Source organism: Ambystoma mexicanum, chromosome 2p (assembly GCF_040938575.1).
Source record: "Ambystoma mexicanum isolate Mex_15411 chromosome 2p, UKY_AmexF1_1, whole genome shotgun sequence".
NCBI classification, from domain to species: Eukaryota; Metazoa; Chordata; class Amphibia; order Caudata; family Ambystomatidae; genus Ambystoma; species Ambystoma mexicanum.
Window position 1 is genome coordinate 824,392,707 of NC_090923.1, and position 26,477 is coordinate 824,419,183.

General features: G+C 44.6%; 1 protein-coding gene across 4 annotated transcripts in view; it reads left to right on the forward strand.

Moving 5' to 3' along the window:
- The window catches only part of YIF1B (Yip1 interacting factor homolog B, membrane trafficking protein), a 105,141-nt gene that overhangs the window by 52,721 nt on the left and 25,943 nt on the right, over nt 1-26,477 (forward strand). For all 4 annotated transcript variants that reach the window (XM_069644526.1, XM_069644527.1, XM_069644528.1 and 1 more), the window contains exons 3-5: nt 12,805-12,909; nt 18,979-19,057; nt 20,509-20,566. In XM_069644526.1, coding sequence (XP_069500627.1) covers nt 12,805-12,909; nt 18,979-19,057; nt 20,509-20,566 — 242 coding nt within the window. The remainder of the gene's footprint in view (nt 1-12,804; nt 12,910-18,978; nt 19,058-20,508; nt 20,567-26,477) is intronic.

A 26,477-nucleotide genomic window follows, 5' to 3' on the forward strand; every position in this document is an offset into this window, starting at 1 on the left:
GGCAGCACTCATCATCTGATGAGAACTGCAATCGTATGCATTGTCCCTTTCTTTTGTGGTCCATTTCGATTTTCTCACCAGTAACCTCACTTCTCGCAAACTTTGCATCACATCAGCTTCCCTCAACCTGCCTTGGCCATCTCCATTTTTGCTGGCTGCGACAATTTCGCTCACTCACTCACTCAAAGACCCAGAGAAAGCCAGTGTGAAGGCTATTTTTAAAAAACCACTGTTCGTAGCCCGTTGTGCAAAGCCTTGTTACCGCTTCCATCATTCCCTCAAGTCTGAAAACCTAATAGGCTGCCCACCTTACAACCTCCCCCCCGACCTTCATGGCTGCCTTTGTTGTCTCATTCTTCGTCGGATCCCTACTTCCGCCTACCCTGTTAAAGGAAGATACCGCTGACCGGCAGGAAGCCACACATGCCCTGGACTTTTTTGTCCATGAATGCTTTCTGTATGAAATCCCTGACTTCTCTCCTATGGCACCCAACGGCTTTGTCAACGCTATGAAATTGCCCTTTTGCTCCCTATACCGCTTTAACGTACCTAGAGCCAGTGAACTTTCCACGAGCTTCCCTAGCACTTTGCCACTATGCCCCATATCCAGTCCGGGAAAGCGGTTATCTCCTTGTCTGCCTGCGGCACCATCTCTCTGAATCTCTGCCACTGCAAACTAATTCTTTTGCAAGCCTGGTATGTGGCGAGCTTTCACTTCCATGTTCAACTTCAGCCAAGTTAAAGTACACAATATTACTAAAGTGTTCACCACCTTAACTGCTGCCTGATTGTTGCACCACAGGGTGATCGTCTGGTTCTTTAGTCTTTCCTGCCAAATGTGAAAACTGACTCCAATCGGAAAAAGCTCTTGGAACGTAATGTTCCCAGTCAACTGGCGTTCCTTCCAAGACCCCGGCCACGCCCTAGCACATAACTCCCCCCCCCCCCCCCCCCTGAAAAAGGCTCCCAAGCTGATGCCTCCAGAGGCGTCCATGAAAAGCTCAAACTGATTGCTAGATTGCCATGGCTGCTACCCAATTGAAGGATTCCAAGAAATCGTCCCATACTGTTAGGCACGCTTTCACCCCAACACTCAGACGGACGTGGTGGTGCTTCCTTGTTAGGCCGGCAGTCTTCAATGCTTCTTCTTGCGAACACTCTACTGCCGGGGTGGCTCTCCCAGCGAAGTGGAGTTGGTCTGACTTTTGCAGCTCTGCCAGTGTCACTTCCGCCGTCTCTCATTGCTATCACTGCTCCCTGGAATTGGTTGGCCTTTTCTTTTGGGAGCCTCCAGCAACAGAGTCTATCTCTATTCTCAAGAAAGTCAATGCTGTTGTTGGCCCTACTGCCTTGTCTCCTGCTGGCAGCTGCTCAAACTTCTTCAATGCTCCCCCCACAATCCTCTTCCTTACTAACAAAGAAGTCGTCGTCCAGGTAATGTGCCACCTTCCCTCTTTTTCATTTCTCCCTCACCTCGCACTCCATGAAGGAATTAAAAAGCTTGAAATGGTGGCACGATGTTCAGCAACCCAAGGACATGCATTTGTCAAAGTACAGCTAGTCCTAAAACTGGAAACCTATGAGTTTAAAACTCTCTGGGTGAACTGGGAGGAGACAGAAGGCTGACTTGACGTCTGCCTTAGCCATCAATGCTCCTCTGTCTGCTTCCTTTACTAAGTTTGAAGCCTCATCAAATGATGTATATCCGATGGAACATAGTTCTGGGACTATCCCGCTGTTCACTGAACAACTCTCTGGATACAAGATCTCATAAGACAGTTTATGCTGCTCCTTCCCGTGTGGAACCACCCCCAGTGGCAACACTATCAATTCTTCCATGGGTGGTGAGGTAAATGGCCCCACTATTCTCCCCAAGGTTTTATCCTTTTTTTTATTTTTTGCCCCACTGTCTCCGCTCTGCAAATCACTGACTTCAGATTACACAACATCCTCCTACTCCAAGTATTGCAGCAGTGTATCTCTAAACCTTCTTTGAAACCCTGCAGCAGCATCTCTGTTACTCCCTGTTATGATAGGAGTTAAGTAATGGCTGCAAAACTTCAAGCTTGATTGGTGTCTGGGCTTTCTCAAAATCACTAGGTCCCTCCCCTTTCTGCTTTGACTGGTCTCTCTGCTTGGGTTCCTGCTTCTGCATTTGCTCGCAACGGCAGTCATATGTTCCCTGCCACATGTACTGCACACGTGCTTAAACATGCAGTTAGCATCTTTCTCGAAATTCCAGTAGGTGGTGCCTCTACTTGCCTCTCCTCATCTAGGGCAACCACCACCCCTGCTCGGAGGGTTACCTTCCCCAGTCGCTACCATTGTAACCCTTTCCCTGGAAGCTGCCAAACTGTTTGTGGAATTCCTGACGCTCAACACTTGGCTGGCCTCAAAAGGCATTCGCTGATAGAATTTTGTGAATGTACCCCGACACACATTGATACTGGAGAACATCATCATTTTCAATCTGAGCCTTCTCGAATTGTAGCCATGCGTCCTCCACCCTTCCCCCCCCGCACCCCCACCAACCCCCAATATTTCTCTTGTGCTTTATGAATGCACTGTTCTTACGTAATCAGTGATGCTGCGTCCTCCCAGGTACTTTTCAACCATTATAGTGGTGTACCTCCTGAAGGCATATAGCCAGTTTGTGGTGTTATGCTCCTTTCTCACCCTCTTCCTGGCCTCGTACCTATCCTCATCCTCTTGCCCTTTTTTCACCAAAACCAAACCTACCTGTTCCAGCTGCAGCAGGAAGAATAGATTTGTTCCAAATCTTCTCCTTAATTGCAATGGGGACGTGCCAATCCAGCCCAGCCTCACTCCTGGACCTAGGTGTGAAACCAGAACTGCTCCTAACACCCACTGCCAGGGCTACATCCCCTGTTTGTTCTTGTTTTCTCAAGTCCCCATGTCTCTTCCAGGGCACCAGGCGTTTCTACGCCCCTGCCATTGCTTCTAGTTCTCCTTGCTCTTTCTTCCCCGTTCTCCCTTTACTCACTGGCCCCGGCTTGCTGAGCATCCTCGGCCCCAATTGCGGTTCCTTCTACAATCCTGCCTGTTGAGCCCCTTTCTCCAGCACTCGTTGCTGCATTTGTAATGCCCCCCGCACTTGTGCCCGCTTGCAGCCCATAATTGTTTGTGAATTCATTCACATTAGCAACATACATCTAGTCATTATTGCTATGCAGTGCAGTCTGTACGTGGGTCATAAATAAACTTTGTATTTGCTCACCCAAGTCACTGGTGTCCGTCTCCACCATTGAGGCCACAAGCGACTGCAGTGGTCTGCTCCTCACAGTCCCATGAGCTCGTCCACTCTCTGTCTCGCTGCTACCTTCTCTTCGGCTGCTTCCGCCACCTTCCTTGTGGCCTTCTCCACTCTGCGGTCTGTTTGTCAGTGGGGGTCTCTCATACTTTCTCTCTTTCTCTTCTGCTGTGCTCCACTTCTCGTCATTGCAATCACAGGCTCTTCTTCGCCGTGCTGCGGTTGTGTGTCCGGGATGCATTTGTCCTCTTCTGCATCCTCCACGACCATTACTCCCGCTTGCTGCTCCTCTGTTGTCATTGCCTGTGTGAACAGCCAGTCCATGCCTTTCTCCTTCGTGGCTGACCTAATCTGTTTCAGTAATACTGCTACTTCTGGGCCCTCCATAGTGTCCATTGTTCTTGCTTTTCTAGCCCCTGTTCCCTTTCACAGCTATCTCTTCTTTCTTCATCTTCTTTCCTTCGTTAAATTTCTTATAATCGGCCGCTATCTCTACTCTCTTCCAGTTTAAAAAAAAAAAGTCTTTATTTATACTTCTGAAGGTGCCTTTGCAGTGTCCCACTTTCTGCATAAACTGCTGCTCATGGCCAACTGCTGGCTCTAAAATCCTCCTGTCAGGTGCCCTAACACCCCCCCCTTCCAGGGTGGCTGCGCCATGTCACAAACTGAAGGATTATGGTCACACTCTTAGTCCATAACCTTTCCTCAAAACTGAAACCTATATTCTCCAATTCATCATCAATCCCCAAAAGGGGAACTTGTTCCCTTTTAGCAACACTCTAATAATTAATAATAATTCGCATTTTTATATAGCGCTACATACCCTCTGGTATCTGAGCGCTGCTGATTATTGCCCACGGGGTGTGGTGCTTATTTATCGACCTCAGAAGGATGAAAGAGTTCCTGCTGGGATTCGAACCTGCGTCGGCAGGCTCTGCACGTATATCAAAGTGATCGTTCTACTTGCTGTGCTATCTGACTCTGCATGAATTAAATGGTGTCTAGGTATCCCATTGGCTCCTTGTGTTTCAGTGCTTTCAGGCATTGACGGTTCAGTCCTGCCACGCAGACAGTGCCACATGTATGGAGAGGAGGGTGATATCTTCGGGCAGCCCAGAAAGGATGGGGAAATATTCTGATGGCGGGAGTACTGGTCTGACTCTTCAACTGAGGCAGAATAAAAAACTGTCCTGTTGAGGCCCAGCTCGCTGAAAGCTCTTACCAGATGGGATTGTGGATCAATTTGTCGGTCTCTCTAGCAATAAAGTGCATCTCACTTGATGCCATCTGCTCAAAAAATGATTAAACTCCCTCCCTGTCATGAGTGAGTGTTTATTAATGACACAGAGGTGAGTATTCTACATTATCCTCTTAAGCTACTCGACCAGCAACAAAGGAAAATTGTTCTATAACCAGGTGAAACCGTTTTCAGAGGGAACGTGAAATGGAACTCCATAATGAGCTGGGTCCATGACCTATACTAGCCAATCGCAGCACAACACACTTTGTTGTCTTTAGTGCTAACAGTAGCATTTTCTTTAAATGAATCGCCACAGTAGCACTTTCTTTAAATGAATCGCCACATCTAGGACCCAGGCCAAGGGGTATCTTTGAAACCCATGTCCAAATCCCTTCCAACATGGAAGATCAAAAGCTGCTCACCAAGGTCCTTCCCAATCACGCCATTCACTGAAAGCTGAGCAAAGAGTAAATAAACAGGGGAACAAATTATACAACACATAACGGATCCACGCTTAATATGTTAAGGCGATGTGAAATATCAAGATGTATCCCTTTTCCATTCAAATTGGTGAACTAACATAGCCGGAAAGCAAATTGTATAGTTTAGAACTCTTGTAACAGCAGGAAGTACTCTGCTGAAAAAAATCTATACGTCCTTATTACTGGGAGTTTGTGAAAGGGTGTTGGGAGTTATAGTAATACTGTGGAAAACCTTGAATAATATTTTATTAATTTCATACTAGATATAGAAGGGGAAACCCAAAATATGTATAGTAATTATAAAGGGCACTTTAAAGGTAATAATGGTCTGCGGTCTTCTGAAAATAAATAATTTGTTGGCGACTCGTCAAAGAAACAGTTGGAAAACCATAAAGGAAAGGGGGTGTGGGGGGCACCCTTGCACTGACTGGAGGATAATCTGACCCTTACTTTGACCAGGTAAGGGTATGGCCTCTTGGGTAAGGCACAATCCTGTGCTTCCCAACAAACCGTTGAACGTGGTCACAAGGTTCAACATGAAGATTTGATTAGGAGGTGGTAAAGCCAGCTCGTGGGTGTCGGGCATTACCCTATAGGAAGGAGCTACTTCAGTGGAACCAGGAGATGCTACATTAACTTTTTGCCCGTTATATATGATGCATTGTGCTTCAATGTATATTAGATATGTTATAATTCTTCTATATTAACCTTCTGAAATACTCAGAATGAATGTCACTTATACATTTGAGGCACCATTTGGCCTGAGGAGCCAAATATAGCTCCTGGTAGCTGTTGGTTTTAAGCTAACCAAGCTCTCCTAGGCTACAGGGAGGAGCTAAATACCTGTGGTTCTAAATGTTCTTACATTAACCAATACCCTTTGGGGACCTTAAGCATCCTACCCTATACAGTAATTGGCCTTTCACCCTCTCCGGAGAACCTTTAAGGGTACAGTATACAAATACAATTAAAAAAGTGCAGAACAATATTTGGAGAACCTGAGGGTATGACCATGAATAGACTTCAAGGAAAAGGGGTGAAGGGTGGGTGGGGGGTAATTATATGGACCGAAACAAATGCGATGTGCAAGAAATTGGCCACACCACAACACCCCCCCCCCCCTAGCTCCTGTGATGGAATAATCTGCTGGAGGTGGAGTGAAAGATCACTGACAACTTAACCGTGCTGGTCCTACTGACACTTAGGCCAACTTGGAAAGGAAGCATCTATTAGGTTAACATGAGCCTAGATGGCCGCTGGGAAATTCAACTGCATAATTGTAAGATATATGCCCCAACAGCCTGGAGAATACCAAGAGTAGCTTCTTTACACTCTGATCTGTGCTTTATTTCACATAATTGCTATGTCACAATTATAAAATTCATGTTGTAATGTGACAACAAAACCTCCAACCATATGTAAACTCTTGTCTCCCTTTGTAAGCCATCTTGGAGCAAGCAGCTGCTTTGTTGGCACATTCGTTCTAGAAAAAAGGTTCTGTGCAAGAAAATGATATGTAACACACAATGTATGTGCTATCTAAATTCACTGAAGTAGAGGAATCTAGATTTATATAATTTGCCCCAGATCTTGAGAAGGGTGACCCATAGAGTTAACCCGGATATATCCTCAAAAAGTGGTGAAGCTGTTTTGCAAAAATACTTCTGTGGGAGGATGGGTTGGATAATACTTCTGTGTCTTTGCTAGAATCTAAACTACCGCACTCTAAACCTCCACTCACTAGGGTGAGGGGCTATTGCCAATTCGCACCCGAGGAGGGTGAGCCAACCAATCGGGTGGCTGGAACAGCAGGCGAGAATACACAATCTCTGCCCGCTGTTCCAGCCACCCGAGATCCTACCCCAGGTGGCACCATTTTTTTCTTTCTTGTGTTTAATGTGAGGAGGCAACAGGTAGCTCCCCCTCCCCAAATCGCCAGATTCCCCTCCCGACCCCCCAACACCCCCCACACACACTTACCCGTCTGGCCGCAATGGAAAAGGGACTTTGTCCCTTTTCCATATGGTGGTGGGCAATGGGCATCTTTTTTTACATGATTTTTTTAATGTTTTTTTCCTCGTGAGGTGGGCTGTGCAAGCAGCACGGATCTCTTGAGGAGGAAAGTGCACCCCGGACACACCCTGGGGTGTGAATGGCTTTCATGCCCTGCCAGTCATGGGGACATGGCTGGTAACGGTGCAGCGCCCTTGCTGAGGCAATCGCTTTACTCAGTCCTGCTTTAGCTCGAGCTGGCGGGCCGTTACTGGCCATGTCAGCGCGACTGGCAGGGCATGAATGCCACATTTTATGCCAAGACTGCAGGCGCCTTAATATGCAAGTTGTAAGCATGAGTATAAACGAATACAGAACTGGTTAGGTGTGTGAATGCTGAACCCTATAAACAACCGATATTCTAATGAGATTTCCCTTATCCCCAGCATCCATTTTGTGCAGATGATTTGATGTCCGTTACACTGCTACCTGTGCTGGCAATGTCCACAAAATTCATTAGTGTGGGGACAGAATTTGGGTGGGACGACTGAAGGGGAACATTGGATGATTAACATGGATGGATCACTGAAGATGCCAATATAAATGAGCGTTGCCAAGCGGAGCAAAATGAGTATGTGGAGAGAAGGGAACAGAGCTGAAGGAAGCCATTTCCTATACACATATACTCCCTGATGAGTGCTAGATGCACGAAAGCGCTTGGAGGAGAACATCAGCCGGGCTGTGGGAGGTTGAAGAGCTGGAAACTGGAGTGCGCCCAACTACCATCATATTTTAGATGTTATTCCGGATGATTCTTGCATGAAGACAGATTAGACAAACCTGGTGGGGTGAGGGATTGCGGTGGGGGCTGGGGAATTGCTACAATTGTTTTAAATGTTAGTTATTGATCTTCTTTTGAATGCATTGCTTTGAAGATTTTTATTTGTGCATCTTTGACGATTCTTGTGTATGCAATCTATAATCCTGCTGGGAATAATGAGGCTTTTACTAGGGAATTGATGGATACTCTAACCAATGCTCATTTACTTTCCCTATCCTGCTTTTTTTGTTAGCGATTTAATTTTTAGTTTACCTTTTGGGTAATACTGCGTTTTCTTATTTGAACGCTCTAGCTTCATCCTTTGATTCATTGCATTTTCAACAGAAGTGTGTGAGATTCGTATGCATGAGAAGGGAATTCTACTTGGCTGGATTATTAGTCTGACTTTGAAGTAACTTTCAAACAGATGGTCTGGTCCATATGACGATTCTATTATCAACTGTCCAAGAAACCAACAACATTGAAAAGAAATGTTGATGCATTGAATGCCCCTGCTCTGGTATACCTCGTGGAAAGAATCCTTATCATGAATGATGATAATCTTTCAGTGGACAAATATTATTTGTAATTATTTAAAGGATCTAAATTGTGCCATTGCTCCTTTCCAAAGGAAATCTATTCGATCAAAGACTCTGCCCCTTGGTTTTTGGAAGCATGACATGTTCATCGTCAAACCGTTGGATGTCTAGAACGTAGTTGTCATGCTCTGCCCTCGATTGTTAATACTGAAAACCTTATACTGGCCATACACTGGCATTTATTTTTGTGTTTGAGCATTTGTAAGGTGCTTTATGCAGCAGAATTGTGTTTCAAAGCGCCACATGTCTAAATGGGAAGGGGACGGGAAGTGAAAACCATGGCAAAACAGTAATATGCAGTTGTGGTCCTACTAGGCCTTGTGGCTTTCAGCTTGCAAGTGCATTGAGAAGTGCAGTGGAAGGGGATGGGGGTGGGGAAACAGAGGAGTGGACGAGTGCTGGAGGGCCGGGAGGGAAGTGCTAAGGGGAGCCAAGGAGGAGAACCTCAGGCTAAGTGCTGGTCCATATAGCCCCGAAGGTGGGATATGGCGCCAAAAAGCAGGGGCCCGTAGGGCAATGCAATGGGGGGGGGGTGAGAGGGTGCTGGTATTGACTGGGATGAAGGGCCTGGGATACTCTGAGATTCATAAGGATCAGGCCACCAGTGGCAGTGGGGTGATTAGCAGGGAAGAGAAAGCGGTAGAGCAAAGCAGAGTTTTGAGCAGTTGCCTGAACTTAAGGAGGTTCAGCTCCAGCCTGAGAAGGGCAGGGAGGCTGTTCAAAAGGGAGGCGCAAGCCGAGGAGCGACACCTATCTCCCACACTCCGCTTGGAGAAGCATTTGACAGTCAGAGAGTTGGAATTGGAGGAGTGTAGGTCTCTATCAGAGGAGTATTTAGGAAGGGAAAGTTGGAGATTGTGTGGTCCCAGGCCCCAGAAGGCCTTGTGGGTGATGCAGAGGGTCTTGAATTTGATCCTTGCAGCCACCAGGAGCCAGTGGAGAGATTTTCGGGCTGTAGAGATGCAGTCCCTGGACTTGAGGCCAAGGATAAGTCTTTCAGCCCTGTTCTGGATTAGCTGGAGGGGCAATGGGAGGGTAGAGGCAGATTGATGGGCTGTTGCAGTAGTCCAGCCTGGAGAGTACCAGGGCTCTGGAGAGATTGAGCTTCTGGGGGAAGGTGAGAAAAGGAGGAATGCTTTTGAGGAGGTGGGAGCAGGAAGTGGGACTTCTTAATAAGGTCCATAATGTGAGGGGTCAGAGAGAGAGCAGAGTCGAAGGTGCCCCTATAGTTTTTTGCCTCACAAGATGGCGGGGCAGAGGGTGTCCAGAGGTAGGAGGAAAAGAGGGTGCAGGTGTCCTGTTGATAGTCTTACTGGCATTGAGACCAAGATCGTTCACTACACACCATGCCTGAATGGCGGACAGTCAGGGATGAGAGAGGAGCAAGGGGGGGGGTAGAGGGAAGTATGAAGTAAAGCTGTGTGTCATCGCCTTAACACTGGAAATGAGGGGAGCAGGAGGAGATCAGGGGAGCAAGAGGGGCGAGATGGATATCGAAGAGCCATGTTGATAGGATAGAGCCCTGGGGGACGCCACAGGTTGAGAGGGTGGTGGTGGTGAAGAAGGGGGCACAGTTGCAGCTGGGAAGGGACATTTAGTGAGGAAAGTGGTCAGCCAATCCAATGCCTGTGTGTCCCGGAGTCATTTTATGTGGGTGGAATGATTGACGGTGTCAGGCAGAGGAGAGATCGAGGAGAATGAGAATTGTAAAAGCAAAACGTATATTTTATCATGATTCAATTGTATCTACATCTACCTTACGAAAACCTTTTTTTCTGACGGTAATGAAAAATACATTGCAATTGTTAGTTACATGTTCCGGACATTATATATCAAAATGTTTCTGCTTTCTTCTCTGAGAAGATGACTCATTTCGAAAGAGATCCCTTTTACACCCATTAATAATATATCTTTACCTTGTAAAACATCGGATTCTTGTACACTTCCTGATGAAGCTCAACTCATCAGGTTGATGCAGAAGACTAAAGCTACTTACTTTGCTGCTGATCCGTGCCTAGCCCCTATTGTAAAAGAGCATTTGGAAATATTTCTGCCTGGCTTTCTCCAATTGATATACCATTCTCTTAGATTGGGTGGTTTTTCCGGATTCCTTAAAACGGGGCAGGTTTTCCATTTATTGAAAAAGCACGACCTTGACATGCATTGTTTGTCCAATTATAGGCCAGTTGCCTCTCTGCCATTCTTAGGGAAATGTATGGAGAAGGCTGTATCTGCTCAATTAAGTGTGTGGATTCTTATTCGGAATCTTGTCCCCATTTCAGTCTGGCTTTCGTGCAGGCTGTAGTACATGAACTGTAACTTTACATATCCTGGATGATATCTATCAGATTTTAGATGTGGGAGTTTCTTTTTTGTTGGTTTTATTAGATTTGTCTGCAGCATTCGACCCGATCATTGATCTTTTATTATGTTGAATGGGGATTGGAGGACTTTTTTGAGTAGTTTGCTCCTTTTTATTTAATGGGGAAACTCTGTTTTGGCAAATTTAGCTCTGAATCCTTTATGGTTCCATACCCCTTGGGGGCTAATTCTTTCTCCTGTGTTCAACCTGTATATGGAGCCATTGGGGAGCTTAACGACTAAATATGGAGTTGATATCTATCAATCTGAAGATGACACCAGGTATATTTTAGAATTTCATTTGAACATGACCTGCAGCAGTTAACTAATTGTTTAATTGAGATGTAATCCTGGATGTCCTCGCATTTGTTAAAAACGAAATCCTTCAAAGACAATTTACTAACTCCTCAAATCTAACATTACTGTTAAGTTGGTTTAGTAATTCCAGGATAGTTGGGTCATTAAAAGAGCGTGCCTCTGTAGCCAAATCTTTAGGTTTTTATATTGATGAAACCCTTTCCTTTACTGCTCATATTAATCTGCTTGTTAAGTCTGCCAACTTCTTACGCTAAAGGCAGTGAAAAACTATGTTTCGATTGATCACTCTGGTATTGTCAATTCAGTTTCAACTGGAATTCCACAGTTATCATTAGCACCTCCAAAAAAGCAGTACTTCATGCAGAAAATTCGACCAGATTAGGATGATTTTTAAAGAGCATTCACTTTCATACCCCCACATATCTGGCTGCTCACCTATAAATCTATGGAGGGTTGAGAGGTCTTCACAGTCAAGACTCTTGAAGTTCATCCGCCTAAATGCACATAATCAACCAAAAGATCTTTCTCATGTGCTGCCATTCACTTCTGGAATCTGTTACTGGCGCAATTACATAAAATCCCAGCATACCTAGAATTTAGGAAGATGCTGAAAGCAAGGCTTTGGAAATCCAAAATCAAATAAGTGGGATGTTGAGTATTGAGTTTAATTTTTAAATGCTACAAAACTCATTTTAATTTACTATGTCTCTTTACTTTACTCACTATTAAAGTATTGTTTCACCACAAACTTCAAAATACGTATTCCTATTACTGTTATGTGTTACTAACCAAATAGACCTTGGGCAGATGTCATTATCACTTGGGTACAAGGACCTTTCCCCAATTTATGGCCCTTGGCGATGGGTGGAGGGCCATTATCCCGCAATACTGACCCCTCCCTAGGTCTAAAGAGCTATATTCTGTATAATCGGCATAGCCACAAACTTTACAGTGACATTTCACGCGATAATTACTAACTCTTAATCTAGAGAAATGCTTGGTACTGAGCTGTGACGAACAGCAATGAAGGAAGAGGAGCCTTTTATGTAGTGTGTCCTGCTCTGACTGGATGATCGCGGTCATCGACCCAGCTCCTTATGGAACGACATTTCATATTCTGTTTCACTTTAAGAACTTTTATTTATTTAATGTTCCTTGCTGCTGGACGAGTAAAAAAAGAACAGTGCCTATTAGAAAGATTTCGGTTTTGACATAGAATTGTGCAGTAGCCTCGGACAAAGCACAATTTCTAAGCTGGTAAAAATTGGAAGTGCAAGTACTTTAGAGTATCCTAGATATCTGTATAGGGCAATAGGCCCTTCCCTACCTTTTTGGCAAATGGTTAAAGATCACCTCCGTTAATTGGGGAGGTGACCCAATCTAGCTCTGTGGCTGGGCTATATTTGTATTGCTTTTTTCATCATTTCTGTTTGGGGATTGTTTTGCAAAGTGCAAGGCCGGTTGCCTGGAGTTTACACATACTAGTTCATGTAAGACCGTTGTAGACTAACTATTACGATGAATGCTTCCGTTTGATTGCAGAGGGTTTGTTGTAGCTTACTTGATAAAGCTTAAGGGATCCCAGAGCAATTTGTCTCTCTTGAGGGGAATTGTACCCGATCACTGGGGACCAAAGGAAAACCAATGGTGGGAGACAGTTGGTCAAATCTTCTAAATATATTAATGTGTCCCTTTTTCTTTTCTATGCTCCTATTCACCAGATGGATCGCTTTATCCCAGTGAGCAAGCTGAAGTACTATTTTGCAGTGGATACAGTCTATGTGGGGAAGAAGCTGGGACTTCTTGTGTTTCCGTACATGCACCAGGTAAGGCTCCAACATGGGTATATCTAAAGCGCAGGGCTCAGTGGCTTGGGTCGAGACCTGCAACTCAGCCACTCAGTGCTCCCAATGCTCCCCCACAAATCCCCCAACTTACTAGCAATGGATGGCACTAAATAAAAAGACCTTGACATGTGCATTCGGCATTGGGATTGTCTCCCTACTCTTACCCAGGCCTCTCTGCTCTGAGAGAATGAACTACAAAGAGCTGCAGACCACTTGGTCACCATAGTCCGCACTGCTAGAAATGGCAAGTTACTTTGTTAACCCCATTATCGGCCAAGGGCTCCAACATTATTCTGTGCCTTCCAATACCCACACAATTAACGTTGATCTTTTACCTGAATCGTCCTCATTTCTTCCCAGATATTACTAAAAAGGCCCTCCCTTGCGCTGGTGTTGCCTGCTCTGTGGCTGAGATCAGCCGAGTAGACTTTCGGTATCCTTTACACCTATTTCCAGGAATAATGCAGTGCGAAGTTGTACTATTAAACAGAATCTGCATTTTCTAATGGTACATGTACTTTTTGTGACGTATTGTTTGCGTACGTAATTTACATGCCAACATTGAGCATGCTGCATTACTAAACCTACATTACATAGAATGGGATCAATGTTACAATTGTGCATGGAAATGTCCCAAAATGTCACCCTCACAATTGCGACGTCCTTTAAAGCCCACCTTAAAAAAAATACCTTTTAATAAATATATATATATATATATATGTATGTATGGGATATTATAGTAGTATGGGGGTTGGGGGAGGGGGGGTTCTGGTGGTCTCCCAGCCCCCCCCCGCATATCTGTGGTGTAGAGGGGGTTTAATTAAAAAAAAAAAGTCTGCATTTTCGGTCGTTGCAATTCTATGTGTTCGCAGTGATCACATAGATCCTTGTGCATTCCCAAAAGCAATACTGTTCATGAGGAGAAATGCGAACTTCTATTTCTGGTGATGAAAAGCACTGTGAATTGAGGTGAGGGATGGCAGTAAAAGTGCAACATGCGCAAAAGAGCTTTTTGGGAAACTGAGCAAGTTTGCATAGTAAAGTGGCAGATGGGGGACAAGGGGCATAACTGGGGGATCTCCCCTTTAAAATAGATGGCACAGAAGAAAGTTTGGCGGGGGGTTGAACAGAACAAATATTGCAAATGGCGAAATTGTAATTTCCACTTAGAAATGTAAAGGAAAACGGCGATGTCAAGCTCATGCTTGCATTGATGTTAATTTAAGCTAAAATGTCCTTGCACCTTATTTTAATTTATACAGTGTTTATGCCTAAGCACTTCACCAAAACGAAACCGAAAATGAATGATTAGGGAAAAAAATGCAATCTGCATGATGCAACAACCGTAAAAGTTGCGAGAGGATTACGAGGTGCAGAAAGCAGCCAGAGTGCAGGACAGTGAAGGGGTGGGGGAAGGGAAGAGTTTTCAAAAATGTAGAAGCTACAACCACAAGAGAACAGGAAAGGTACTGGGCACAAGTAGGGCAGGGAGCAAGATCATGGAGAGCGAGAACTGACTGACTGATGGTTGAGTCGAAACATGAAGACATTGCAAAACCATACAAAGAACATGACACTGAAGACTAGCGGAGGAGAGTCGGGCAAGAATGGCTAGAAAGCGAGATGGAGGAGTAGGACGGCAGCTGAAAGGGAAGACTTGGCAGCAGGGGTTGCAGTTATGCGGCTGTAGCAGAGCCGGACAAAGGGGGGGTGGGGGCGTTGGTGCTTTGCAAGCGGTACTGTAATAATCCCACACAAGCTGCAGCACAGCAAGTGTTATCTACTGTCCTTGCCACACCTTCCTGCATATAGCCCTGCGGTTTTACAAGCATAGGTGCGGGGAAGGTCATAGAATGGTGTGCCGTGGCCAAAACCAAACACTGCCCTAAACTGAACAATTGTAGGTGTAAATATTATACACCTCTTTATACACACAGGTATATTGGTGGATTCTCACGGGAAATAAATAACAGGTTGGGTGCTGGTGTACCCTTTTTGTATTTCTGAGGTTGGATGAAAAGGTTAGGCGCACACAGCCCAGACACTACTAATCCCTGCAGGAAGCTATACACAAGTCCAAAGTCCCTTACCATACTACATGTGCCGTAATGAACTGTCTTTTTAGAATGTCCAAATACCCATAGAAAGAAAGATCTAAATATAACAACCCACGTGCTGCTGCTACAGCAGACTAAAATACCTTGAAGTATGCACTTTGAATCCTAGAAAATGCCGCCTTATTGACTTGGTAGACGATCCAGAGCTGCTTTCTGTCCCAGTTAATGACTCCTTCAGGTGACTCTTGGCAGTGGAGATATGGCAAGTCAAAGCCAGTCCAGCCCTACCTCAAAGGCAGGGCTGCCCTCATTAGGAAAAGCAGACACTTGCATCAAAGGCAGCATCTGTTTGTGGTTCCCGGACTCCTGGATGCAGGCATGGGAAGAGGAGCCAGTGGACCAGTGGAGCTCCCTCCTAATCCGCGAACCTCGGGCTATGTGTGCCACTATTTTTGTTTTATTTACACTTTGACCAGTGAGAATATGGAACTATGTTCTCATCTGCCCCACCCCCTCCACCACTGCACGCAGACCCCATATTCCCCTTCACCCACTCAACGCAAACCCCATACCTGTGTTCTGCCTTTCCTCCACAAAACTGTTTTACAACCGTTCTGCCAAGAACCAATGCATTTACATGACCACCTTTCTAGTGTCTGTCGTTGTCCCCGACAGCATACAGCTTCATTAACCCTCCCCTTTTACCCACTATTCCCACCTCTTAAGGGACATGGCCAGGATAATAGTGCCTCACACCCCTTTAGACCCCCGTGTCTGCAGCAATTTGAAATGTCCAACCAGGTTAAGAAGACGCCTGGACTCGCTCTTCTCGGTAGGCTTATTGTCTGTGCTTCCCAGCAGGTAAGTGCAATGCAAGTTAAGTAAGATGGTAGTTACAAAGGTACAGGACACTGGCACATCCACTCCAGCAGCCTTTAGTTCCAACTGACACTTTTGGAACACACTACACAGCCACTCATTCCAACACTCCAAGATGACATGACCGCATTCCACTCACCTTACTATACACAAAGTGCACCCTCGATGCAAGCTACAACACAATTCAAGTGCAATTGCATTGGACCAAGGAAGACCACTGCAGAGAATGGATTTACGTCTGTCAATGAGAGTCATGTCCCAGGCAGTCTGTTCACATAAAACCAACTAGATCCAGCCTAGGGTGGCCAACTTTTTGATATCCTTTGGCGGGACACTTGCCCACAAGGTGGTGATGACGTCACAGCGTCATTACCTTTTGGCCCGTCCCATTTGTAATTGAAATTTGTTAATGGCTCATAACACCTTGCTTAATTGCAATGCAAAGGGTTTATCCTTGGGAGGTGATGGTCACGTTTTTAACTGTAAACATACCATCACGACCCCAGGCATTAGCATTGGAATGAAGACAGGTGTGAGAGCGTTAGCAGCTCGTCCTGCAAGCTCAAAAGGAGCCGGGACCGCAGAGCCGCCCAGAGAAAGAAAGCAGCAGGCGGCAGCGCCGTGGTGTGTAGACGGCCACTTCAGTTTGCAGAGTGGCTGTGCTGGATGCAGATTGTCCCTCCTTGCTGTCTCCCGAGAGTCATACTCCAGGGCACAAAGCAAGTCGGACAACCTGCGTCCCGCACAGCCACTCTGCAAACTGTGGGACAGTCCCCAATTACGGGACAATCCCGCAAAATACGGGATAGTTGGCCACCCTAAACCAGCCCCCTACAAGATGGTGCAGTGAGGTGTGACACTTGATTGCTACCGACAGTTCCCTGGTTTGAATTTCCAGTAGGGAAGATGTGTTTACATTTTCAAGAAGTGCACGTCTGGGAACAGTTCTCCATTTAAGTGTAAGGGAATGATGGTGTTTCCTTAACGTATGGGAACGTCGTACTCTTTAGTTCCCACACACTTCTTCCTCTGTATATACTGCTTGTATGAAGGCAGGGAGTAGCTGGTGAGGGCAGCAGGGTTGGAGGCTTCCACGCAGCGTTCTGGTGGCGGAGCAAAGCACACATAGACGCTCCATTGTTAGTTATAGGGCCACTCTGTTATTTTGAAACCTGGTTTGAGAAGCACGTGAAGGTAGGAATACACAATGTACAACCCAGAGGGATCATGGGCTGTATCAACGCTACCAATAAATATGAAATATACACATGTATAGCATTCCCTGAATTTAAATGATACACATGTGCTTGAATGTATTACAGAGCGCCTGGGAGTCTCCTTACCCTGCTCCTCCTTCTGTGATTCATGCACCCCCACCCAATTTCTATTTGGTTTGCCACCCTTTTCTACCAAAGTGCACACCTTTCCTCATTTTGGTGGATTGGAGGCTTGTTTCGAAGAGGACCTCTTGGATTTTGCATCCACATTTCGATTTAAAATTGAAACTATTTTCTCTGGGGATTACCTGTGTCACTAGATTTGCAAATCTTTGGCTTTTTCTGTATGCATTTGGAGAACCAGGATGTCCCTTTCAAACAGAAATTTCTTACAATAACACAATTACAGATGGTGGCGGCGTTGCAATGAAGATAGGCTTTACAATAGCATAAAGATGAGTGAACAAGTCTATGATTGTGTAGAAATAGTAGGACATATACTAGGGACAAAACGCACCGAAACAAAATGTTTGTGAGAGAACAGGTGACTTACCCCCTGAGGTTAAGGTTACCTTTGTAAGTGCTTCGTACTAAAGAGTAGTAACTAAACATACACTGGAGGCAGTGGTGGGGATCAGGGAGGGTGGATGGGGCAGAGGGAGCTCCTTAGCAAGTAAGTGAAGTTTAAGCCAATCTTTGAAGAGATCCAGTCAGATGAGATGGGTTAACATTAACTGTTATGGGCAGTGGGTTCAAATGGGCTGGGGCAAGTAGGGAGAGGGCACAATCGAGAGGAGGCGCAGGGAGGATATGGGATGGTGAGGTTGAGTGCAGAAGAGGATCGGACCAAACTAGACTGAGTAAACTGCGATACAATCAGACTGGTACTGAGGAGCAAGACCATTGATAACTTTGTAGACTAGGAGAACTTGAAAAGAGTTGTTGTGCATGGGTAGATTGGAGAGTGCAGTTAGCAAAGTGGAGCACTTTGTTTAAAGGGAGGAAGGAGTAGAGGGGAAGGCCAGGGAATGGGCTTGAACAGTAGTCCAGTTTGATGGGCACAAAAGTGGAGATTATTTTTTGAGAGTGGTTAGTTGGAAGCAGGGACGCAGTTTCCTAATGTTGAGAGCGTTAATATGAACAGCGGAGGCAGTGATAGTTTTGACTTGTTAAAGGCGTTATCAAAGAGGACACCAAGATTGCAAGCCTTGCGTGAGGGAGCAAGACTGTCAGGCTGGAAGGTGATGTGGGAGGGGGGGGGTATGGCCTTGGAAGCTGGGAGAAAGATGACTTATGCTTCAAGAGTTCTGCATGAGGTAGCAGAAAATCCTCCAGTGACGAATTGCAATGAGACGGTTTGTAGTCTGTGCCGAGATGGCTGGGATGAACGAGGGAGAGGAGAAGAAAAATATTGAGTGTCATCAGCAAAAAGGTGATGGTGAAAGTCAAAAGATATTAGTCTTCCTAGGACAGGTATAGAGGGTAAAGAGCAGAGGTCCAAGGACTGATCCTTGGGGGGGGGGGGGGGCACGCTGACCGGGAAAGGTGTGGCGGTCCGAGGGTTGCGAGTTCCAAGAGATTTTAAAGGATTCACCTTCAAGGTAATAGGCGATCCAGAGCAGATTTGGGGAAACCCAAGGAATGAGGAGTGGTTGACAATGTCAACAAGGTCCAAAATAATGAGTATAGAAGAGTTTGGAGTGGTGAGCATTAGAGAAATTTGGAGACCTGCAGGAGTGCAGTCTCCTGTAAAGGGAGCAGTGAGGGATTGTAGTGTGATAGCAGTGCTTCATATTTTTGGTGCTATACACATTGCACTGATGTTGCAGGGCCACATCTGGGGTCTGCAGCATTTGTAATTGTTTTACTTGAACTCATTTTTTTTGTTCTGCCAGGACTGGGAGGTGCAGTACAAGCAGGACACACCTGTGGCCCCACGGTTTGATATTAATGCTCCAGACCTGTACATTCCAGGTATTTACGTGTCTGTGTGTCTGTGTGTGTGTTCTCATCCAGAAAGTATCAAAGCCAGTCAATTATCATATTACCTCTTTGGTCAAAAGCCAAGCATTTTATACGTGTGAACTATTTTAGCCAAGTCTCTTTCAAATTGGTAGGAAACCTATTTGGGATCGTGCTCCCAACATAAATTGGTGTAACTTGCAGGTTTAAATCCTTGTAGATTGTTGCCATCTTCCATCCAAGTAACATTGATTCGGTCTCTGTAACAACGTTTTGCACTCATTAAGAACAAAACATTTTTGGAGCAACCACTTTCTCCAAAATAACTATCCCGGTACACATTTGCTAGATGATTTGTATCTCCTGTACAACAATAGTGTTTCTTGTCCAATCATAACTTTTTTTCTCCACTTTTTCTGGGTTTGATCTCCTATGTTGTGCCGTCTCATTCGCCTTCCTCTGTACAGCCATCCTTCTGCAAATATATTATTGTGCAGTCTGTTGTCTCTGATGTTGGCTCATTTAGTGTGATCTGGAATAGTTCTGATCCAGACCGACAGCAATTACTGGATCTACTTTCCATTCTGCCTAATGGTCCTTCATAAAATTGAAGATTAGTATGAAAGTGCAACCTTGGCAGCTTGTCTCTTTAAAATGGGTTTCCTCCGAACTTGCCCATATCAAATAATGTGATGCAACCAGCTGCTTGCGATAGAAGTGAACACTAGTGCCACTGTATGCAAAGGCCATTTCCTGGTGCAGTTTGTTTGGATCGCTGGTAAGAGTTTGATTGTAGTATGTACATTTCTCATATAGCACTTCATACTGCTTTCAGGATACTTCCAAGCCCTGTAGGTCAAGGCTCTATAACAAGAGCTGGAAAGGTGATGTGGGAAGAGGAGGAAGTGAAGGCAACAAGAGGAATTGGGGTGGTGAGGGTGAAAAGGGAAACTGGGCTGGATATTGAGTTGGAGGTTAGTTAAGCGCAAAATGATAGAATTTGACTTGGGCTCTCAGCGCCAGTACTTTTGTCACTCTTCCCTCAGTGTCTGCAGACAGACTATCCCTGTACCCTTGTGCTCTTGGATGGAAATATTAAACAGTGGGTGCCAGGTGCCCAACCCTTCATTTTTCATAGTGCGACGGATTGCTGGGAGGACAAGGACAACAGGGTTCAGGTGGAAGAGCACCTTCCTGGGGTGTTGCGTACAGGCTGAGATGCCCTTGCAAGCCACATCAGCCCGACCTAAGTAGCAGTTCAAAGGCCTGACCCTAAGCTGCTGACTGCACCTTAATGTTTCTTTGTACTAGGTTGTGAAGTATGTATGCTCCATTTGAAAATCTTTATTTGACAAACTTCTTTGCAATAATGTCTGCTTGTTTTATTTTGGTGGTCGTTTGTTTATCTTTGTGACAAGCTGTTTATCACTGATGTAGTTTGAAACAATTTGTTTTCCTTTCAGCAATGGCTTTTATTACTTACATTCTGGTGGCTGGCCTGGCGTTGGGGACACAGGACAGGTGAGCTGGAGGGATCAGCAACCGTAGTGTAGCATTTGTACTATTGCTGTTGTAAACGAACACTTTTGGAATGGTAGAACATTGATGGTCACATGACTAGCGTTAAGAAAGGTGCTCAGCTCATTAGCACACCCCAGACAATCTGCAGCAATGTTAACAATATTACAATCCTAGCAACCACATGCCCTGCAAATGTTGTTGCCAGTTGAGGCAAATGCACACATTCCTTTTTCAACCCTTTTGCCTACCTGGACTGAGACCATGCTCACCTTTCCACGACGTTCCTTATGTTTCATTTAGTGTCGCGTTTTTGACCCAGAAAAGCTCTTATGACCTGGAGGCTTTGTAACTGTGGCAGCATCATAGACGCAGAGGGGATTTGAGTCCCTTCATAAATACTGGGGGTCTGTTCTTTTTTGTGCTGTACATCTGCATCTTAAGTGGGGGAGGGTTTATCTAGATGCCTCCCATTCCTAGAAAGCAACATGTTTGCACAATGAGCCTATCTTTCCTGTTACATTTTGTTGAATGGTGACAGAAGGGCCTAGTCCGTACTAGCCATGGATATGTGCCTCTTGAGCTTTTCTGGGATCTTGTTTGTTTGAGTGTTTGCACGCTAGCTTGCTCCTCCTTTTATTGGAGAACGACATCAGTAAACCTGTCTATGGTAGGGCGGACCATTCATGCTATGTTAGTGTGGATACAGTACAACCGTTTCAGAAAGCGCTATATTAAATATGGAACTAGTTTGATTCAATATTATTTTTCTTTCTTTTTTATTTCCAACAAGCAAGTAAACGAACAATAAACTTCAACTTAATAAACTTAACCCTTCTAAATTCAAAAGCAATTTAACCAACCCCCCAGCCCCCACCAATCAAACAATCCACAATAAAGACCAAACTTAAGTTCTAGGAGGAAAGGGAGAAGGGAGAAGGGACAAGAGGAAGAAAAGAGGAAAGATCAAGAGAGGGAAAGGAGAAAATAAAAACCTACCTTTTTATATAATTATAATGCAGCATAATTTCAGCAAATACATTCTTCCCTTGAAACAAGCTCAATCCAGCTCCCTTATTTTCTTTTTTTTCCCCCCTTTTTTCTTTTCCAAATTTTCAGAAAAGCAGCATCCTTTTTCTGCATCGTTAACACCAGTTTTTTAATGTTGCATAGTGAAAACCTTTCTTCCAACCATGAGGCCAATGTCAGAAACCCAGTCTACTTCCAATATCGCAATATTAGTTTTTTGCCACTAAAGCCCCTTTCAAAATCCAGGTTGCGTGATGGTGTCCCAATTCTTCCAGGATCTTATCTTCTCCCAGAGTCCATCTCTCAGTCAAAATCCAGATCTTCATTCACCACTCTATTCATCGATTTGGTTATTTCTTTCCAAAAATCTTTCACCTTGTAACATTCCCAAAACGTATGTTCTTCTAATGTACCTAGAGTGTGGCCACGGCCCCAACAAGTGTCTGTCCAACTTAAGCCTTGCTTATGCATTTTAGCAGATGTCCAAAAAAACTCTGTTCAAGATTTTCACTTGATGGGCTCTCTCCCCTATATTAAATGACATTCTGTTTATATTTTCACAGAGAGCCTCCCACCTTCCTTGCGTCATTTCCTCATTTAGGAATTCCGACCATGCTGTCAGGATCCTTTCATTTCCCTCCGAATTCCTGCTTAACAGATTGTACATCTTCGATGCCATAGTCTCTTGACAGACTATTTTCTTAACTCAGATTTAATGAATATAATTATCTAATTTTTGAAGATTCACTGCACGTTTCAAACTCTGGTACTCGCCATAAGTGCAGTCAGAAAAGCTGTATTTTACTTTTAATTCTCTGTGTTCTCCACCTTTCCCCTTCAAATAGGTCTTTGATTTATTTATTTATTTGTTTTATTATTTCTGCTAGATGCCAATTTATCCTGAATATTGTTTTGTTCTTTATTTTAATTTCAGGATTCAACCATATTGAAGAAGTATTTATTCGTCCTGGCATTAATTGCGAAGCCACTTCAAACGCCCTCCATGTATTTCTCAGAAACTCGGTCAGAATAGAGCGATTGCAATAGTCTGCATTGGTAGTTGATAGGACTTCCCATGTGTTTAACGGTCCCACCATGATAGTCTCTGCGACCGCCCAATCATCCATCTCTTTTACAATGAACAGAATGATATGTTGCAATGTGAATGCGTGATGGTAACGCTCCAGTTTGGGATCAGCATACAAACAAAGGTTTTGACTAACTCTGTTAAAGTTAACTCCAATTATTTTATTGTCGGCTCTTATTGCTTCAGTCAATGGTTCCATTGAAATCCCAAATAGCAGAGGGGATAATGGGCAACCTTGCCGTGTCCCACGCTGCAACTCAAATTTGCCTGATATTCTTCAGTTTGTGTTAATCTCTGCTGTAGGATTTGTATAGAGCACTCTAATCCAATTTAAGTATTCAGTACTGCAATTCATTTTCTCCATAGTTCTCAGCAAAAACTCCCATCAAACTCAATCGAAGGCCTTTTCCGCGTCTAGTGACCGGGCCACTGAGTTCATTTGTATTTTGAGGGATGGAAGGAAAAAAGATAGAGCAGCTTTGGGATTATTGATGCAGGATTTTGGACTGTCAGATGTTTCGGGATTGAAACATCCTGCAGGGAGAGAGTACACTTTTCACTCTTGGGCTCATACCTATTCGCAGATAGACAATCTATTGACGCAAAACTTTAGGAGTTGAGATTGAAAGTATCGTCATCTCAGACCATGCACCCATTAGATTGGAACTCTCACTTAGTTATCCATTAGGCAAAACAAAGACGAAGGAGCACCACAGTTTTGAGCGATGAGGAGCTGATGAATATTTTGGTGAAGAAAGCAGAACAATATATCAAAGCTAACATGAATGGGGAAGTGGAAATTGATATGGTGTGGGAGAGTTTCAAGTGTTATGCGAGGGGTAGCTATGAGTGTCTGGAATTAAAAAGAGGAAGAGAGACTATGAAATGAGAGCACTGAATGTTTCAATTAAAGAATTGGAAAAGGAGCTGATGGGATCGGCAGATAGTGGGAAACAGATGAGGTTAATGAAGTTGAAATATGATTTGAACAAAATTATAAGTGAAAAAGCAGAGTTTGCACTTTTCAGAACGAAATGTCGATATTATGAAGGAGTAGAGAAATGCGGGTGATTGCTGGCTCATTGTTCTGTTCGCCTCTCTTACCCTCAGACAATCGGTGCAATAAATGTGGATCAAGGAATGTCTCGGGACCTATGAGTAATAAATGACATATTTAAGCACTGTTATACAGATCTATACAATGAATCCCAGGGAGTTGATCTAGACCGGATGGAGCAATTCTTTCAAAACTTGCAGGTGAAAGGCATTACAGAGAAGAGAAAGTAGCTCTAGATGCAGAAGTATCTTTAGAAGAAGTTAAGAAGGCAATTTGGAGCTTGAATTTAGGAAAGTGCCCAGGGCCTGATGGTCTACCGGCTGAGTTTTATAGAGCAATGCCGGAAAGCTCAGGGACATGTTTGCACATAGTAAAAACCGGGGTGTTTTACCTCCAGCGTTGCAGCATGCTACAATTCCCTGATCCTAAAACCAGGTTGTCCAGAGTCAGAAACAGGCAGTTATAGACCTATTAGTCTGATTGACTCAGATAGCAAAATATTATCAAAAATCCTGGCAAATAGATTGGAAAAGATTCTCCTGAGATTAATACAGCCAAACCAAGCTGGCTTTATTTAAGGGAGAGTATTGGCTTCAAACATGCGAAAGCTTTTACGTTCCTTGGAAGATTCAAAAGAGCTATATTGAAGGTTGGTAATGGAGGAGATTCCCATTGCTCTCACTGTGTGAATAAGCTATTTGGTGGTGTACAGGAAAGAAGACAGAAAAGTACTGGGAGAGGATCTTCTGTCACTACCGTGAGGTGGCTAACATTGATCGAAGGACACCAGGAGGCGTATATGGTTACTAAAAGGTTTTATTAGCAATATACAATAAGCTGGGACAAAAATAACAAACTGGCAGTGTCTGGATTAAACTACGTTTTCAGGATCGTTGTTCTCCAGGATGGGGTTAATGCTTCAGACCAATGTCACAAAAGTGTCTCAGGGATTTAAGTGTTGAAACAAATGTTATTGAAGGTGAGTGTAGGCACAGGCCTCAGCTAAAACTTGACATCAGTGCCAGTAGTGGGATTGTCGGAGGATTCTGGGTCTCTGCAAGGTTTCAGTTTGCTAAAGAGTTCATAAACCTTTACTCCCACAGTCCTCTTCTCCTTGATTCTCTGTTCCGGGTTTAAGCTCTATATGTGGAGCCTGTGGATTGGCTCTGCAAGTGGGGTTGTGATTGGCTCTGGTCCTTGCTGGAAGAGTTGGCCCAGGAGGACCCGAGGCTGCCCTAATGTCTGGATTGGATTATCACTATGCATTCCTTATGTCCCTCTCTCAATTGGTTCTGCTTCCCCAGAGACCTGCTCCAATTTCTTTGCCCACATCTTACCTCAAGTGTTGAGGTCCACGTTGGTGTAAACCTTTGTATCTATGCCCTTCTCCCACCCCCTTCACTACCTTGATGTTGCTTAGGGTTTCCACTTCACTGCTTTCCATCACCTACCTGTTCCTGTTCCCCACTCCTCTGCCTCTTAACATATCTTCCAACTCTTTCCTCCATCCCCTGTTTTTTTTATTCACCTCATCAGAGCTTCATTGCATCAATGGTTTATTCTCCTTCCCACCTTTTTCACCCTTTTGGGCACCACTCCTAGAACAGTCAGTCCTCCACTTCTCTGCTGTTTCCAACTGTGGCGGCTGGGAGAAGAAAAGCCCAGATGGTGGGTCTCCTCCCAGCCCTCTGGTCATGTCTTCTCCAAACCTCCTTTGCCTTCCACGCCTTGTCGTTTTTGCTTGTCTCAGCCTGCTAAGTCTCTTAATTCCCCACTTCTAGGATGTGCACTTCCCCATACTTCTGGGTGTGCAGAGAATGTCCTTAAAAAAACATGGAATATGTCCACCTCTGCCACTATCGCTCGTTCGCCCCCCTCTCTTTCTACAATACAGGAAAAGGGAACGATCACAATGGCAGGGCTGACTTATTGGTTGTGTTCTTTCTTATCCCCAATCCTGGATCACCAACGGAGGAGCTGAACAGGGTGACCATAAAGAGGCATTTAGGATCAATCCAATGGGTGTGCAAATAATAAGGCTTTCACATAGGCTATCGCTGTATAGTGTTAGCTGTCCTCTTGTTCTGTTTTGCCAGAACTAGCTAGTGAACTCTGGGTTATAGCACAGGAAGGTAGCGAACAAGTACTAGCACAGATTCAAAAGAGTTGAGGAACATTCTTTAACTAAAATCACTTCCCTCACTGCATTGACAAAAGAAGTACTTTATAAGGACGTAAAGTAGAAGTAAACTAGGTGTTTGGATACATGTAGCCCTAAGAAATTCCAGGATGGAACATGGCAAAACTACCCGCCCTTACCTTACCTTGCTAAATACCTACAAAAATGCAGCAACATGAAGACCAAAGGATCAGTTGGGATTTCTGGACATTTAGCAGTTTACAAGACAAGGATCATTAATCTCCTCGCCTGCTTTATACTAGCAGTCCCATTTGGATCACTCCAGTCTCCCAGCGGCCATCTTAGAACAACTAGACCTGGATTTATTGCAAGAGGACCTGGCACACGCGGCAGCCATTTGTAATGACATTGACATAATGCGATGGCCATAAGCAACGCTTTAATGTGTTTCCTATATCCGCGACTACACAAGCACTCAAAACACCCAACTAAAGCCATATACTGCCAGGGACTCCAGGTGGCTCCCTGATAGCGGCAGGTCCACATGGGCTGCCATATTCTTCCTGGAAGTAAGAGGAAAGTCTGTGCTGGAGCTCTAACA